General features: G+C 37.5%; 1 protein-coding gene across 5 annotated transcripts in view; it reads left to right on the top strand.

Moving 5' to 3' along the window:
* ARB2A (ARB2 cotranscriptional regulator A) overlaps positions 1-18,127 on the top strand; it is a 450,108-nt gene that overhangs the window by 290,946 nt on the left and 141,035 nt on the right. For all 5 annotated transcript variants that reach the window (XM_019655916.1, XM_019655919.1, XM_019655914.1 and 2 more), the window contains 2 exons: positions 5,313-5,429; positions 13,059-13,143. In XM_019655916.1, the coding sequence (XP_019511461.1) occupies positions 5,313-5,429; positions 13,059-13,143 (202 nt within the window). The remainder of the gene's footprint in view (positions 1-5,312; positions 5,430-13,058; positions 13,144-18,127) is intronic.

Here is an 18,127-nt window from a genome sequence, read left to right on the forward strand (position 1 = left end):
GTAAGTAACTAGTTGTCTTTCTTTTGCTGCTTTTAGGATTCTCTATTTGTCTTTAACTTTGCCATTCTAATTATAATGTGTCTTGGTGTCAGCCTATTTGGGTTCATCTCGTTTGGGACTCTCTGCACTTTATGGGCTTGTATGTCTATTTCCTTTACCAGGTTATGGAAGTTTTCAGTTATTATTTTTTCAAATGGGTTTTTGATCTTTTGATCCCTCTCTTCTTCTTCTGGTACTCCAATGATGTGAAGGTTGTTACACTTGATGTTTTTCCAAAGGTCCCTTAAACTACCTTTGTTTTATCATCATCATTATTATTATTATTATTATTATTATTATTATTATTATTATTTTGTTGTTGTTCCAATTGGATGTGTTCTGCTACTTTATCTTCTAAATCGCTGATTCAATCCTCTGCTTTATCTAATCTGCTATTGATTCCTTCTTGTGTATTCTTAATTTTAATTATTGTGTTCTTTATTTCTGACTCGTTTGTGTGTGTGTGTGTGTGTGTGTGTGTGTGTGTGGTTTCTATGTCCTTCTTTATGACTACTGTCTCTTTGTTGAAATTCTCACTAAGTTTCTTAAGCATTCTTATAACTAGTGTTTTTAACTCTGTCCCAGGTAGGTTGGTTGCCTCCATTTTATTTAGTTTTATTTACTTGGGACATGTTTCTTTGTTATATCATTCTGACTGCCTCTCTATGTATTAAGTATATTCCCTATGTCTCTCAGTCTTTGCCAGGTGGCCCTATGTAGTAGGTGTCCTGTGTAGTCCAGTGGCGCAATCTCCCTGATCACCTGTGTGTGTGTTCCAGGAGTGTCTCTTGTGTGTGTTGTGTATATTCTCCTGTTGTAGTTGAGCCTTGAATGCTTTTGGTGTGTCAGTGGGTGGGATTGATTATCAGGCTGATTGACTGAGGATTGGCTATGCCCACAATGCATGAGCTGCTATGTGGTATGGTGACCCCTCAGAGGAGGACCCTCCCCCACGAGCTCTTGTGCCTGTTGAGACCACCCTTTGGGTGTGTCACTTGTGGGGCTAGGCAGGTAGTCCTCTGGTGTGGTCTGAGGCCAGCCTCTGGATGTGTTTTTCCTGGTGTCTCTTAGGAGGGGCTCCCAGGCCAACCAATTTCAACCTTGCCTGTGACCAACCTGGGGCTCCCTGGTAGGAGCTACAAAGCTATATGTGGTTGGTAACTGCCTATGCTGGTCCTAGAGGCATATGGGGGGGGGGCCTCACTGTAAACCAAGGCCTCTGCCACCAGTATTGGGCCTGACGCAGCTTAGCAAAAGGCCCATGGCCCTCTAGGCCTGTTTCCAACTGCCCATAAGGTTCAGCCATTAAAAGAGCCTCCTTAGGTTCATGGGCTGGTTGAGCTGATGTTGAGGTGCCTCTGGTGATGTAGCAACTTGCTGGTTGGGGTCCCATGGTGTCATGAGGCACTGCCAGTGGTTCTTACAAGGTCAGTGCAGATTCAATTCTGTGCCAGTACCTGGCCTGTGACCAGTTTGCAAAAATCCATGAACACCACAACCAGCCACTGCTCACCTCGGGCCCACAACTCCCTGAGAGCCACCCAAGAGAGACTGTGGCTTAAGTTGTGGCTCACTGCCCACCACCAAAAGTTCCCTGGGCAGCTGCAGGCCATCTGCCATTGTAAAAGTCTTCTGTAAGTTTATGGGGCAAGACAGGCTGCCCAGAAGCCAGAAGTGCCCTGGGCGATGCAGTACTAGCTGTGTAGTGCAGGGATGCAGGGCATCACCAAGGTGGTGCAGATGCACACATACTGATTTTACCAGACCAATGTGGTCTCAGATTTGGCCCTTTGGGGAAGGTTCAGCATAGTAAAGATGGCACCCTCCTGTAGGCTACATGTGAGGCCAACCTTACACAGAAAATGGCTACTGTCCCTCCAGCCCTTTTCCTTAAGCCACACAACTCAGTCTTTCTCAGTATGTCTCTGGTGCCTCTCTAGTTACCACACCTTCACCGGAAACCAAATGAGAGTTTGCAAGCAAGTGAGTCTGTGTGCAGGCCTTTTAAGAGTGCTTCTGGATTTCCATCCACCTTCCGCCTCATCAGGATGACAGAGTCCTCACTGATTTTCACTGCCAGATGTTGCAGGAACTCCTCTTCCCAGAACAGGACTCCTGAGCTGGGAACCCTCCCTCTCCTAGGGGACCCTCTGCCACCATGTGCCCCTCCCGGTGTTCAACCACTATCTGTCAGTTTGGGGTCAGCCCATTTCGTGTCTCCACCCTTCCTACTAGCCTTGATGTGACCTCTTCTTTATAGTTATAGGGTTCTGTTCAGCTAGTCTTCAGTTGATTCTTGAGGTTGATAATTCTTTAATTTACTTGTAACTTTGGTGTGATCCTGGGAGGCAGTAGGCATAGTGTTTACCTAATCTGTCATCTTGTACGTTCTCCTCTGGGCTATCAGTTTTTTTTGTTGTTGTCACTTTTAGCCAATCTTGATACCACACTGAAGCTATTATATCAAAAATATAATGCCATTCTTTCTGTTTGAAAGATTGGAACATGTGTTAAACTGATCTTAAATGTAGCTGTTTGAAGGGATCATTTGGCACATACTTCATAGTTCATTCAAGAATACAAGGAGACATTACAATGGTAAGAGCCCTCACCATTTTTAGAGATGAAGACCCCTTTGATAATCTAATAAAAGTTAAGGGTCCTCTCCCAGAAAAATATTTATATCATATACAAATAGAATTTTGCAAGGAATTTCAAAGGTGTTCATATCCATGGATCTTCATAAAAGCCACATCTCCACTATAGATTGACATATAGTAAGACTTTCATGATAAGGTTTCCTCCCTTTCAGATGTCTGGGTCTTCCTGACTATTATGTTTTTTATTATAGACTTATTACACAAGTTGTTTTCCTACCCAGCTGAGCCTCCACCCATTCCTTGCTTTAGCTCTGTTCCATGAGAAGTCCATCTCTTAAACAATCTTAACTCCTGTCTTCACCCTACCCCTCCCATGGCCATTCTCCACACTTTCCATCAGTGCCCATTCCCAGTAGAGGCAGTAAGAGAGGGAAGGGAGGCTGTGAACCAGGCTAACAAATGTACAAAGCAGAGGCATTTGGGCAGAAATGGCAGTTGCAGGTACTTCCAGTACTACCAAATTAGGTTGCAACAAGGCTGAAACAGAGATAAATAGTCTGAAAAACTAAACTCTTAAGATTTTCACCCATTTACAATTCTACTAATTCTAAACAAATGTTTGAAATTCATTGTTCCCGGATTCATTTGTAAACAGCTCTTCATTTAGATCCTCTGTAATGTGACCATTCCCCACCTCTAATATAATATTAAAAGTGAGTTTTAAGCTGCAAAGTACTATAACAGTGTAAGGGAGCATCATGCTGGATTATAACGTGATTTGATGTGATGTAAAGAGAAATTGCACATCATCACATTCATTGTGTGAAATGTCACCCAGATGGACAGACAGACCATGGATTTTTATCTCTGGTAGTCCATCTATCAACTAAATATTTTTCCAGGTTTGTACAGTTTTAATCCCCAGATTTTCTTCTTTTGCACTAACTCCTTGGCCTATTCAACACTTAATTTCATATCATTTCACAAACGGCCCTCAGTATTTAGCGTGTTCAGGCACCACCACCTGAAAAAGTCAGCATATGTTAACAACAATCACAACAAAATCCAGGGCATAAAATGTAGATATAGTCTTAGAATACTAGAAGAGCATGTTTTATAATTTCAGCAACACTCTAGATCTCTAAAAGTATTATTGTTTAGAAAATGAAAGTAAGGAAATATAAGTTCTTCATGAGCCAGGTGGAGTCACTGTTGTGGAATTTTGCATTTTATTATTCAATGTTGGTTTAAATTTTTATATTCTAGTGCCAACATGATCCAATGAGAATCTATTTTTAAAATAAAGTCTACGAGAAGGTAGCAAACTGCTTAATAATGAATGTGAATTATTGAATTAGAGTATTACTTTATGATTTTAAAAGTATTATTGGTATTGCAAGGTGAATTTTTGCAGTAATATTATGATGTTGATAACCAACATTGATTTTAAGAGTCCCACGTTATATAAGCAGAAAACACAAGGCATAAAGATTTAAGGTGCGGAAATGTTGCTGAGGCAGCATTAACAGTGAATTAGATTCCCATTAGGTAGTGTTCAGTGAGAGGGGATGTGCATATGCAGGGTTTAAAGAAATTGAAAAGAGAGAGAGACATTTTTAATTCAGAATGCCAACAGGCATCATTTTGTATCAGAAGCATGGGTTGCTTCTCTGTATTAGCTTTCATCACCATTCAGAATTTTCCCTTTTTTTAAATGCAGTAATATATTTTTGATATATAATTCATATATAGAAATTAACAGCTAATGATAGAGAAATTGATATTTTTTTAGAAGAAAACACATTTGATGCAAGGAAATAGAGCATGGCTATGAAATTCAAGGCTATTACTTACTATATTTTAACTATATTTTTTATTAAGCTTTCTTACATTTGTATGTCAAACTAGAGTCACTAGTGTTAGTAGATTAAAACCTTTTATGATTCTTTTAATCTAGAACTATTATTTTTTAGTTTTTTTGTCTTGTAGACCCCTGCTACTTCTTCAGTTTCTTCAAGTCAAGTAGCTCTTTTTCAAATTTTAGAAACAATTAATTTTCTATAAAATTCTATAGTAAGAAGTTAAAGTGAATAGTTTGTCAACATAAAGAAATATATTAGAAAGCAAACACAATATTGATAGACATTGAAGAGAAAGATCTTTGTGGGCATTTAAAACACCAAGGGATTACCAGGTGAAGAGCAGGCTAGTTAAATAGAAGCCAAAGCAAGATCTCTTTCCTTATGTGCCTACTGAAAATTAATAGAAGTTAGTCCTAAGTAGCTAACAGTAAACTCTGGGTACTAACTTCCCTAACGCACTGAAATAGGAAGTGTAGATGAAACTTGTAAAAGAAACCCTCAGGGATTCCTCCTTTTTTCCCCCTGTGATCCCTTTAATCCTTGAATTGTCAAACCACATGGAAAAATAATGGAGCTGTGTAGTTCTAAGACTTAAGGGGTATTATCTTTTTAAAAGAAAATATTAGGTCTTCTCACATCTCTGGACAAGAATAAGGCATGTGTTCAGTGTGTAGAAAAGAGTGATTTTGAACAAGAGATGTATATTGCCTTTTCATTTTTAATGTCACGTTATTATCTATGACTAAGCAGGCTGCACCCAGTAGGAAAAAAATCGTAGCCAATATTTTATTTTCTCTCTTTTTTAAAACAGATGATTCAACGAGAAGCAGATGTAAAAAGTAAGGTAACTGCTGTGGCGTTGACAGACTCTGTTCACAATGTGTGGCATCAAGAAGCTGGCAAAACGATTCGAGAATGGATGAGAGAGGTAAGACTGGATTTTTTCAATGCTGAGATGAATGAGCGTGAGCCTTTATGTCTTGAGCCCCCACCAACTTATATCACCTCCCACCCTCAAGCTTCCTTTCTACAGGCAGAGCATTTCTTTCTACAGGAGTAGAAAAAAAACTAGACATATTTGAAATAGTAATAGAAAGCCCTTCAGAAGAACAAATACTTCTTTGAAAGTCCTCTTCCCTTTTTTTGGCTTTCTATAGAATATTATGTATGCATACAATACACAGTAGGAACTATGGCTGAAGAAGGTCATGATCAGTTAGAAGATTATTATTTCCTGATATTTGTTTTTTTTCACCAGCTATTTTAGTATTGATGCTGCTTAATTACAAGAAAGAAGCTTACTGTACACTGGGTCGCATCCTTTCTTGAAAGGCAGTCAGTATGTGCCTCTCTTAAATGGGTTGGCTCACTATTGCCAGTAGAGGGAGAAGAAATAAAAAGCTGAATTAGTAGAGTATTGCCAGACCCTTGAGCTAGGAGAAACCCAGGGCCTGGTCATGGTCCAGCCTCAGGCTAAGAACGCTTCTTTTCACACTTTCTAAGGGCTAGTAAACCTGAAAATTAACAAGGACTTATTGAACATGCTCCCATTTTAAAAAAACAACAACAACAACAACTTTCAGCCCATTATTTCTTTTATTCCTACTACAGATATACAGCTGACATTTTTTATTTGTATTTACCTTTCTGATATAAGCAATTGACATCATCCATATCAAGCTATAGCAATTGTTTAGTCAAATCATGTACTTATGTGAATGAGTTGGTTGACCTTCCTGATTTTCTCCCAGTTTTTGTTAATAGAATACCTAGACATTTATTCAGCTGGCCTCACGCCATAGGTATGGCGGGTAACTTCTCCCAGCCCTCGTGGTGCACTGCAAGGACCAGAGAGTTAACATTTGGAAAGAGTTTAGAATAAATAGAAGGTCTAGGCTATATAATACCCTGGTGGCGTTATCATAATACCCCAATCTGTTTTCACTGCTGTTGTTATTCTCTGTTAGAAAAAGTACTTTCTTCATGCAAAAGTCCAAAATAGTTTTTTTTACTCCATTCCTCATAATGCTGTAAACATATAGAGGTAGATTTTTAATCTATTCTAGCACCCAGGTGATTTCTAACCACATTATTTTTCATATTTCTTCTTTTCCAATGTATCTACATCCTTAATTGTCTTTTCCTAGGGCCTAAACTTTTTCAAGAGAAATTTTGTATATTTCATACCTATACTTTTTTTAATGCTACTTAGCTGTCCAAATGCATACACAGGCAGCTAGCAGCATTATATTAGTTAATAAGGTTAATAAATGAGCTGTTAGTACCCTTTTCCCCACACACAACCAATATGGAATTTAGTATTTATCTCGAAGTACAATAGAAACATCCTGGTTCATCATTTTTTAACTGGGAAACTTTTGTGTCTCATTCCAGGTGACAAATATAACAAAATTTATTTAGGTTTACTTTTTAAAGTATTTTTAACTAAGATTGGATTAGGTGTCCCCTTCAAAAATCAGAATATATTCTGTGCATTTTTTCATCTGGGTGAAATAAGCAGTAGTTGAATTCATCTTGAGTTGATCAAAGCTGTCATTTATTTCTTTGCTAGCATAGATTTTATTAAAAAATTCTAATTTTATAAAATTTTATAATGACCTAGCTCTTCAAGAGTTCTTTCAGCTCCCTCGATTATGCCTTTGGCATGAAGCAACATGAAGTTTTTTATTATGACATACCAAAATTTATACCCCAGCTCAATCATCTACCTAGTTGCATAGTCCTAGGCAAGTTGTTTAATCTCTTTGAGTTTCAGTTTTCTCATCTATAAGATATAATACCTACCTTGCAAACATGGTTGAGAAATAACCTATATAAAGAAAAAACACAGTTGTTGGCACTTTAAAGAAGTTCAGTAAATCAAAGCTATTATTGTTTTTTACCATCTCACCACCAAATAATATAAAACACATGAACTGTGTTTTCCTTTTGTTCTATGAATGATTTTCATATTCAAAATATTTTATAAAAGGGAAGTCATTCAGAACAAGGAGTTAGGAGAACTGCATTTTGATAATGATTCAGTCACTAGGTAAATCAATAATTAAGGACCTAGCATGTACCAGCTACTCTGCTAAGACTTATAGCCTTAGAAAAGCCACTTCATCTTTTTCTGGGCCTGTTTCATAATTGTGAATTATAGATAATAATTCCTATTCAATCTACTTCATGAACTATTGTGAGAATCAAAGGTGATGACCAAGAAGAAAACCCCCTGAAAAGTAAATGGTACTATATAAAGAAAAGAAATGTGTTATTATAGAAAACACTATAGTGTCTCAGAGATAAAAATTATTAGATCATAGTTGATAGAGCTCTGAAATTATCCCTGCTCAAAGCTCTTCCCTAAACTAAAACAAGAGCAAACGAAAACGAACTATGGAAGTCTATGCCAGATATCCTTGTAAGAACTCACCTATTTACCTAAGCTGGCTGTTTCATTCTTCATTTCTTTCATTGAGTTCTGAATCTCCAGAAATTCTATTTATTTGGCTCTTTTTTAAGATTTCAATCTCTTTGGTAAAATGTTCATTTTGTTCTTTGATTGTGTTTCTGAGTTCATTAAACTGCCTGTCTGTGTTTTCTTTCAGCTTGTTGAGTTTTTTTAAGAACCACAATCTTGAATTCTCTGTCATTTAAGTCACATATTTCTATGTCTTTAAGTTCACAATGTGATACATAGATGATGTATTACAGAATTGTATACATGAAATCTGTGTAACTCAACATGTGACCCCCTTATAGAGAATTTATGTTGTTTGGTAAGATAAGAATCCAGCGTTTTCCAGGACTCAAAATAAAACTCCATCCCCTCTTCTTTCACTATGTTTTAGTCCCTGTCCATTCTGCAAGACTCCTTGAAATAATGAAAACAAACAAGCCTGGAGTCAATAAATAGAAAGGGCCGTTTTGTTGTCTTGAGCACAGGCATTGGGAGAAGGCGTGGTAGCATAGCTTTTGTGTCCCTCAGTATCTCACTTCCCTACCACCTCCTACTCCAGCCTCATTTGGAATCAGCTCAAAAACTGAGATATTGAGCAAATATCCTTCCCAAGAAAAATACCCTAGCTAAACTGGAATGTTGTCTGTAAAAATAACAGTCTGGTTGTAGATGAAACCTCAATGCTTTTGGCCTCTTGATGACTGGCTCCATTATTTCACCAAACATTGCTTTAAAATTTGGAAGTAGGACAGTGGTACAAATTGCCTAATCATTCCTATTATGTTGCAAATTAATATAGCTGTTTTTTGTTTTGTAAGCCTGTTTAGTATGATAAAGTTATTGATATTAAGTATTTGTTTACTATAAAAGCTCATTTTTTTAATCCTATAATTGGCATACAGAAAGAATGTTAAGTACTATATTCTTATATTACTTGTATAATTGTAAAATAATTTCTTTTAAAGAAAGAAAGTCAAAGAGGTCCACTTTTGACAGTTTCTCCAAATGAAATCTATGAAAAGACTAGGCATACATACTAAGCCAGTCTCATGAGGAAAGGTGAAAAGTGACCAAAGGCAGATCCTAGGAGGCACCAGGAGTGTAAAGGCTGGGTGGGCGAGGATGAGCCTGGAGGACATTATGCCAAGTGACATAAGCCAAACACAGAAAGGAAAATACCCCATGACCTCCCTTATATGTGGAACCTAAAGAAGTCAAAACACAGATACAGAGAGTAGGACAGTGACTACCGGTGGCGGGGAGGTGGGGGAAATGGGGAGCTGTTGGTCAAAGACTACAAAGTTGCAGATATATAGAATGCCTAAGTCTAGAGACCTGATGGTACAGCATGATGACTGCTTAATAATACTGGATTGAACACTAGAAATTTGCTAAAACAATAGATTCTGGTTTTTCTCATCATACACACACACACACACACACACACACACACACAAATGGTATCTATGTAAGAAGATATGTTAATTAGCTTGACTGTAGTAATCATTTCATTATGTATATATCACATCATCATGTTATACACCTTAAATGTATAGTTTTTATTTTAACAAAAAAATTAAAAGAGGCTGAGTGGGCAAATGTCATTTCCTGACACACTCCTAGCTTCTGAAAATCTCCAGCCAAGCAGATGTAGGGCTCTACATAACAGTCAGGGACCCTTACCTATCCCCATTCAGCTCTACATGTCAACTTTGGCAACTCAACCTGGTGAACTGTAGTTGTTCTTGTCTGAGGAGACAATACCTGCCATGTTAACGATCCATGTCTGAGGTGTTGGTGATTTATAACTTAGATAAATGAAATAAAATTGAATGAAAACCCAAACTCAACCAGGGAAACAAGCATCTCAGATACTTCCAAATACCTTGCATAGGAATACCTACTACCTACTTTCTCTTTAAACATAATATACTAAGTTCTAATCTTTTATAAACAAATTTTAATTCATTTCCTATCTACACCGAAATATTGCCAACCCTGGATTCAAATGTCAGAGTCATTCAGTACTGTGGCCTTACAGGGTCTTCTAATCTATAATAATAGTTCCCAAGCTTTTGGATTTTACAAAGAAAACAATTTACAACCATAAAAACCTATAAGGTCATAATTTCAGAGTAAAAGACCTTTAAATTGAAAACACGTAACTTTAAGAAACACTGTAGTGCCTATTTTTCTCTTTTTCCCTCAGACCCAGAGAAACTCTAGTTACGTGATCCGTCCCAATGTGCTGGCTCTGATCAAGGGCATCTTTCTCTCTGCTTATTGGTTGGGATGAGGCTCAGGCATGGCTCTGTTGGTACCTCTAGTCCAGCACATCTTGTGTTCCCGGGGCATCTGAGAATAAGATTTCAAGAGACTGGGAACATACTCCAGCATGTTTTGAGTTTAGGTAGGGCTTTTTTAGAGCTGCCTCTGTCACCATCCAGGATACTTCACCAGTGTTCATCTCAACTGAAGAACTCAGATGGGGGCGGGTGGGGGGGAGCGCAAATTGGGGCATTGAGAAGAGGGCTAGAATAAGCATTAGAAGAACAGTGAAAGAGAATTCGTTTCTAAACTATAGAAAGACATCTCAGAATAGGGAGTTAGTTACATTTGGTAAAATGGAATTTCAGATCATTCGAATTACTAATGTAGAATGGCTGTATGTCTTTCTCATATTCCTTTCTTTATTTCCCAGTATGTTTACATTATTTTATTTCATTATACTCTACGATATGGAGTTTAGAGCATACTCTAAACATATTTTTAGTTTGTTTTGCCCTTTTTTCTGTATTTTTCCCAGTAGGGTAAAAATGTCACATATGCATGCACACACACGTATGTACTCATCAAACTTATGGTTTCAAACCTTTACAATCCTACAAAGGTACTTTGTCATTCCAAAGAATTTTTGGTCATATTCACTTTAACTATATGGTGTTTATTTTCTGTCCTATTTTTATAAGAGGTCAAAGCCTAAACATGTGCCTAGATAAAAACTAAAATTTCAGAATCATAAAATGTTAACTTATATTTTACTTTAAATATTTAAGTTAAAGGTGACCTGGATAAAATCCATTCTGTTCAGCTTTTTAAAGTCAATGATAACGAGTTAGAAAATGATTAATCACCTGCACATTGTAATGTACCATCACTTTTATTAATACTAGAAATATCCTATAAGACATAGTTTTACATATGTTGAAGTGTAGGTGAACAGTATTAGGACTGACATATCACCTGCGTAATAGCTGACTTTCGTCAGATTTGAAGGTACTACTAGGATAATAATTAAAATATATACCTAATCGCTGCCTGTCTGTCGGTAGTGCTAATTGCTATCATTGAAAAGACTGAATTGTTTAAGAAAGAGAGAAAGAAAAAGTCATTCTTCATTGGAGCTATCTCCCAGTATCATTGGGAGCCTATTTTTAGTACCTATAGAAGTCATGCTTTTTTAATTTATTAGGGGCTGTGATAAATGATAAAACAAATCATCCATTTACATATCTTGACACTGCTTTGGAGAATACTTATTTCTTACAAGCAAGTGTCACATTGTATATAAAAGCTGGCTAATTGTGTGCTAATCTTCTGCATTATCTAGAACTCTCTGATGTGGTATTCTATCAATAGTCATATTAATTTTACTTATTTCAAATGTATGAAATATCTTCTGAAACCTTATTTCTTTTATAATTCCTGCTCTCTTACGTTGTATAATTTTGCATTCAGCTGCTAATTAAGATTAGGAGTGCAAGTTAAGAATACATATCCACTTTAAACCGTCAAGCTTTTGTAATACATGAAAATACTAATATTTCATCCATTTTAAATGCATAAAGAGAGAAAGCATTTAAGAACATTACTAGATGTTGTGTTTGTTTTCATGGTTTTTTTCCACACAGTTCAATAGTTTCATTGATCTACTGTTTCTTACAAAAATCTGCCATGCTTTGTGAATTTCACTTTCTAATCTCATACAGCAACCCTTCCTTTATGTTATTCCTGCTCTCCCTGGTCCCAGAACAGTAGGGTTGCCTTGACAAATCTATTCAAAAGCCATTCCCCGGCCTTTATTGGTGGGGACTGGGGCCTTTGAAATTCTCTCCTCACTGCAACACAGCTGACATCTTCTTCCAGACAGAATGAATTAAGGAAACACAATAAGACACTTGATCTACCAGTCAAGGATCTTTCCACAGTGAGGACGGATTCCATGGTGCACAACCAGGGCAGCAAGCATCCAAAAATACACAATACATGGTTGTTTACCAGAATAGCAATCAGCGATTTTTCCAACATGATTGATAGGATGATTTCTTTTAAAATAAAATCTGTCTGGAAATTCAGTGTGTGTGTGTGTGTGTGTGTGTGTGTGTGTGTGTGTGTGTGTGTGTGTGAAATGTTTTAAAAACCATATATGAGGTTAATTACATGTTTAAGCCAGATTTCAAATACAAACTTAAAATGTATGGAAGGGGTACAGTTTATTTGTATTTCATTTGTCTGAGTTGTAAATCATCATTAGCCTTGAAGTTGATCTTTAATATTGAAGGCTTTGTATCCTCAGACACACAACTACAGTTCACCAGATTGTGTTTCTTCTGAACTATTTAATACAGCCTTCATTGAACCAGGTTAAAGTAAAAATTAAAAGATGGTATAATTATATGGGCCAGATTTCGAGGAGTAAATGCAAAATTTATGTCTTCTAGTGTTACAAAGAATATAGTTTTAAAATGTAGCTGTTTTTTCACATGTTCAAAATAATATTCATTTTCATCTAAAAGTTAAAAGTGGATACCGTTTACAATTTCCTTTAATTATAATCCTAGCCTTCCTTTAGAAATGTATTACATCGTGGTTCACAGAAGATCACATGTCTTCTCAATATCAGCACAATTGATTTGCTAAATTGTAGAAGATAAGCTGACTTTATACATTAGAAAATTTTTTACAGTGTATGGAAAATAAATGTAATATACTTCTAGTGGTTGATTATATAGGATAAATTATTCTCTGCAGCCTTAAAAGTTGGTCTTGGCTTAAATTATATTTCAACAGAAAATTGTCTCTATTACATTACAGAACTGTTGTAATTGGGTCTCTAGCTCAGAACCATTAGACACATCAGTGGAATCCATGCTGCCCGACTGTCCCCGAGTCTCAGCAGGTATGTGTTTGATGAGAGATATATGGAGTTTTCTTAAGGTGAAAAAATATGCTAATGAAATGTGGAATTCTATTTTGCAAATTAAGCGTGTTGTTCTGCCTTGAATGTTTGAATGAATTATTGGTAACATATGACATGGGTCTGACCTACGTAATGATTAGCTATCTCTTCTGAATGTTATATGGAGTAGTTTTACCATTCAGAGGAGATAGCTAATCACTTCATACTTAGAGTTGCAGACATGTTTATGCATTTGAAGGAAATAACTTGGAGAACAGTTTAAATACCAGGTACAGAACTAGTATTATAACTAAATTTCATTATCATTAATACCTAAACTTTAACTGAGCTTCACTGTCATTATAGGTAAACTTTTCAGGTCTGTCAGAGGGTTCAATCAGAAACACAGACCACTGGGAGATATATGCGTATATGCTACAATATAGTATATACGTATGTGTGTGTCTTATACAATTGATTTTATTAGTTGTGTTACACAAAGTCACTGCAAATACTTAATTGGTGAGTACTGAATCATGACTCCTAAAGGAAATACAGGGTTAGGTTCCTACAAGCCTCTGGTCACAACATTTTCATCAACTGATCAATATATAACCATGTTTTATGAGTGTTTCTCTTTAAAGACACTTTATTTAGTATGTATTATTGATTTACTAACAATGAACTTACAGCCAGCAGCTCTGTAACTCATGCCTGAATGAAGCCTTTCTAACACACTTATTTTCTCCATAAAACACTTCAGTGTTCTTGTGTTAGGGACACTAGACAACACTTCAGCACTATACTTGGGGGCCACTTCGAACAGTGCCATCACCAGCAAAAGCAAAGAAATGTGAAAAACATGGCAAAAATAGTCTGCAAAATGACGCTCATTTACAGGATGAGAAGTGAAACCTTAGAAATGTTGTGCCTGTTGATCAACTCAAATTTTTCATCCGCCTATACGTGAGCATGTCTGCAAATGACCACAAAAGCACCATGAGTATTGATTCAGGCTTTACAAATACATTTTAGTAAGTAGGTGAATTTACAATACAGAATCCACAAATAGTGAAGATTGACTGTACATAGTAAAGGATTTATTACCGGGATTTGACCAGAGCTGGTTAAGCAGTCTCTGTAAGAATGTCAACTTTGCATCCGATGCTGGAGATTAAGTCTACAGAGCAGACGATCATTAAGGGAAGATGAATGTAAAGTGGCAGAGAGCAAGAGTGAGCTAGAACCCATAAGCATGAGCTGGAGCCCCTGAGGATGGAATTAGTAAACCCATGTCAGTTCTTGTGGCTTCTGTCTTTGGTGGTGTGGGTGTCCTGTACAAGCCCTTTGTCATGGAGCTAACCATGCACACACCTGGCCCCGGAGTGTCAGAGATACTGAAGAAGAATCCAAGGCAAGGTGGTGTAGACGCAGCCCGTCCGTCCACTGCCTCATGCCACCATGTGAGCCAGCAGATGAACAAAAACACGTGTGAGCTAAAAATGGCTGCTGTGTCACTTTAACCCTCCAAGTTTCCAACAGCAATATCCCTTGGGTACCATCCTAACCATAAACATGCAGTTTCAAAAGAAATTGTGGGAAATGTAGTTCAACCTAGCCACACTGACACATTGCAGATCCTCCATAGTCCACCGCTTGTCAACCTTGATCTCACATACATTTCCTTACTCCCAACGTACTCTCCAAATAAAGTTATGTTTTCATCTAACATGATACAGCTATCCCATGTACAATCAAAAACACACTAACCCTGGGCCAGCCAAGTGGCTCAGTTGGTTAAGAGCTCGCTCAGGAGTGCGAGCTCTGAGCAACAGGGTCGCCGGTTCAATTCCTGGCCCGAGCTGAGCTGCCGCTGAGCTGCCAGAAGAGGATACAAAGCCCCTTTATTATCCTTGGCTGATGTGCATTCTTCTGACCTTTTGTATCCTGTAATTTAAATACTGAGAGATAAAGCAAATTGCTAGTGACACATCTTACATGAGATGATGAGGGAATCAGAGAGACGAAAACAAAAATATTTACTCCACATATATACATATCAAAATAAGGAAGAAATCCTCATAACTATTACATTCCTCATTTTTGCAACTTGTCATGAAGTTCTTACTGGTATTTCTAACTACCTTCATTCTACATTCCCTTTGCTCTCAGCAAGCACTTCAGTTGGTCATGGTTCCAAGCCTGGTGGAACGACCCCATACCTTCATTCCTGAAGGTTTTGGGCCACTACCAATCCTGCCTGAGTTTGATAGTTGTAGTTTTCTATTGGCATTAATCACAGGGAGTACCAACAGGTGTTCTAGACGATGTCCTGCATGGTAGACATGCTCCTTTTTATCCACTTTGTGGAGGAGCAACTCAGTTTTCCCTTAGTAATCAGGATCAGACACCAGAGCCAATGTAGTAACTCCATTTCTTGTTAATTCAGTGGTGGAAGCCCAAGTGGCAAGACGGCAGTCTCAACTTCTAGTTGAATGAGATCATTGTTGTTTCACCTGAAAGAAGCATTTCTACCTTTGGAACTAAGACCTTTAGACCAACAGAGCTTAACGTCATTGGGATAGGAAGCAGCAGTTCTGCTAATAGATCACTTAAGATAATAAGAAAAGAAGCCAGTCCCATCTCCACCCCTTCATTCCCAGATCTGGAAGAAATAAGACAGTATAGTAAATGCTGATTTAGAGCAAATAGCACTTCCTGGAGGACACTGTCTCAGCCTCATAAGTTGTTATCAGGCAACATAACTGAGTCTTCAGACAGTTATTCCATCATTCTATCAAGTCTGCGGCTTAATGATGGTGAGGAACATGGTAAGACCAGTGAACGTTGGCAGACCTTAGGCTCTTTCTTGTCCTCTGCTTTTTCGTTCTGATGGAAGCCAGCTGCCATGTTGTGAACTGCTCTGTGAAGAGGCCCCTGTGGCAAGAATTGGGTCTCTTAAGAGCCAGTAAGGACCTGAGGCCTGCCAACAGCCATGTGAGTGACCTTGGAAGAGGATCCTGTCCCACTTGAGCCTTGAGATGACTGCAACCTTGACTGTGGCCTTGGGAGAGACCTTGGTCCAATTACCCAGCAAGGCATACTCAGATTCCTAACCTGCAGAACCTGGTAGTGATAAATGTGTATTGTTTTAAGCTGCCAAGTGTTGCAGTGATTTGTTCCACAGCAGTAGGTAATGCAACAGACTTAAACTTCAACTCTGGTGGCCGCTCAAGCCTAAGAAGAAACAATCTTAACTGTTTTTTGACTAAAGCCTTGTAAGGCTCATCTTTGCTCTGATACCTTAGGGTTTAAGAACAGCTCTTTCAAAAAAGGCACCAAAAAGTTTACTGAAGACAATTCATTCCTGTACTTGCTCCCCTGCTACCTCATTAGACTTTGCGTACAATTTATCAGACAAGATACTAAGTTTCTTATTTATCACGCTCATTTGACTTTACATTGAGGCATCTCACTATTCAGCTCTTCTCTGACCAAATTTTTTAGGACAGAACTTGCTACTTTCTGTAACTGTCTATTCTGTGCGGGTTTTTACTCCAACAAATTTGGCTTAAATCAGGAAGAGATTTCATGTACACTACCCAGCATATTTCTCAAATATTTATCGAGCACTTATTATGTTCCAGGCTCTGTTCTATTGTAGAAGCTGGGGACTTAGTGAACAATAGCTCATCATTACTATCTCTGTTTTTCCCTAGAAAATTTTTTAAAAAGCAAAGAACTGTTTCCTAGTTGCATCAGAAAAGAAAAAATGTTTCCTATGTTGCATCAGACGAGAAAAGTTAGGGTCAGCACCCTTAGCATTTTTCCACACCTGCTTATAAAAACTGGATGGCTTTCAATCAAAATCAGTGCTTTTTCTCAGAGTCCTTAAAAAATATTAACAAGGGGTATGACATGATCAAAATCAGATTTTTAAAGAAGATTAATTTAGCAAACGGGTAAAAGAGAAAGGAGCAAGAAGCCCGAGACAGTACATTTAGCTAGCTGTGATGATAAAGCAAGTGTAGGAGGTTGACGGCATGAAGAGGAGTGGTGGCAATGGGAACAGAGAGGATAGGAGCGCTAAACAAATATGACTCAGGAAGGCTCTGCACTCCTTGATGATAAATATTGACTGCAGAGGCTAAGGGCAAGGGAGGAGACAACAATAGACCCCAATGAAAGGTAAGTGGGGTAATGAAACAGTCATTACCAGAGGTAGAGGGGAGCTGGAGGGGGAAGTCAGTTACAGAGAAAAGATGATGAAATTGTTTTATGACCTACTTAATTGAAGTGATGGCAGTTAAGGTAAAAGCAGGCAGTTCTAACGGAAATAACCAAAGGATGCTGCAGTATGTTGGAAACACTTAAAATTCTCTGATCAGTAATCCTGTTATATATAATTTAAAATGTTAATATTATTTGAAGATTTCAACATGTATACTGACCACAAGTTAGTAATGGATACCCAGAATATGCATTCAAGTTAATGAAGTCTTTTTTTCCAGCTTTCAAAATGACAAATGTATTTTTTTCTTGTTGCAATATGCTTTTATCTCTTGACTAGCAGTTGCTTGGTCATGGCAGTAAAATTTTTTCCTTTATTACTAAATATGTTTTCCTTTACAAAAAAATAGATTTCTCATAATAGCTTCATTTTATGAATATTATTTACCTATGAATATATATTTTAAAAACAGGTACACTAAAATGTTAAATTGTACTTAAAATATCACTGATAATTATTTTTCAGTACAGTCATATTGTTTTTACTTTTGTTTTGAAAGCAAATGTAATACTTGACAACTCCACACTTAAGAGTGGGCAAGGTTGTACCTTATACTTAAAATAAAGTCTGACTTTTCAGTTATTATATAGTGAACGGTGGATATTTGAGGGATCTTGAGTATGTGCCAAGTGCCCTGGTTCCCCCATTTCTTTGTGTGTGTGTGTGTGTGTGTGTGTGTGTGTGTGTGTGTGT

The sequence above is a fragment of the Hipposideros armiger genome, unplaced genomic scaffold, assembly GCF_001890085.2.
Source record: "Hipposideros armiger isolate ML-2016 unplaced genomic scaffold, ASM189008v1 scaffold_252, whole genome shotgun sequence".
NCBI classification, from domain to species: Eukaryota; Metazoa; Chordata; class Mammalia; order Chiroptera; family Hipposideridae; genus Hipposideros; species Hipposideros armiger.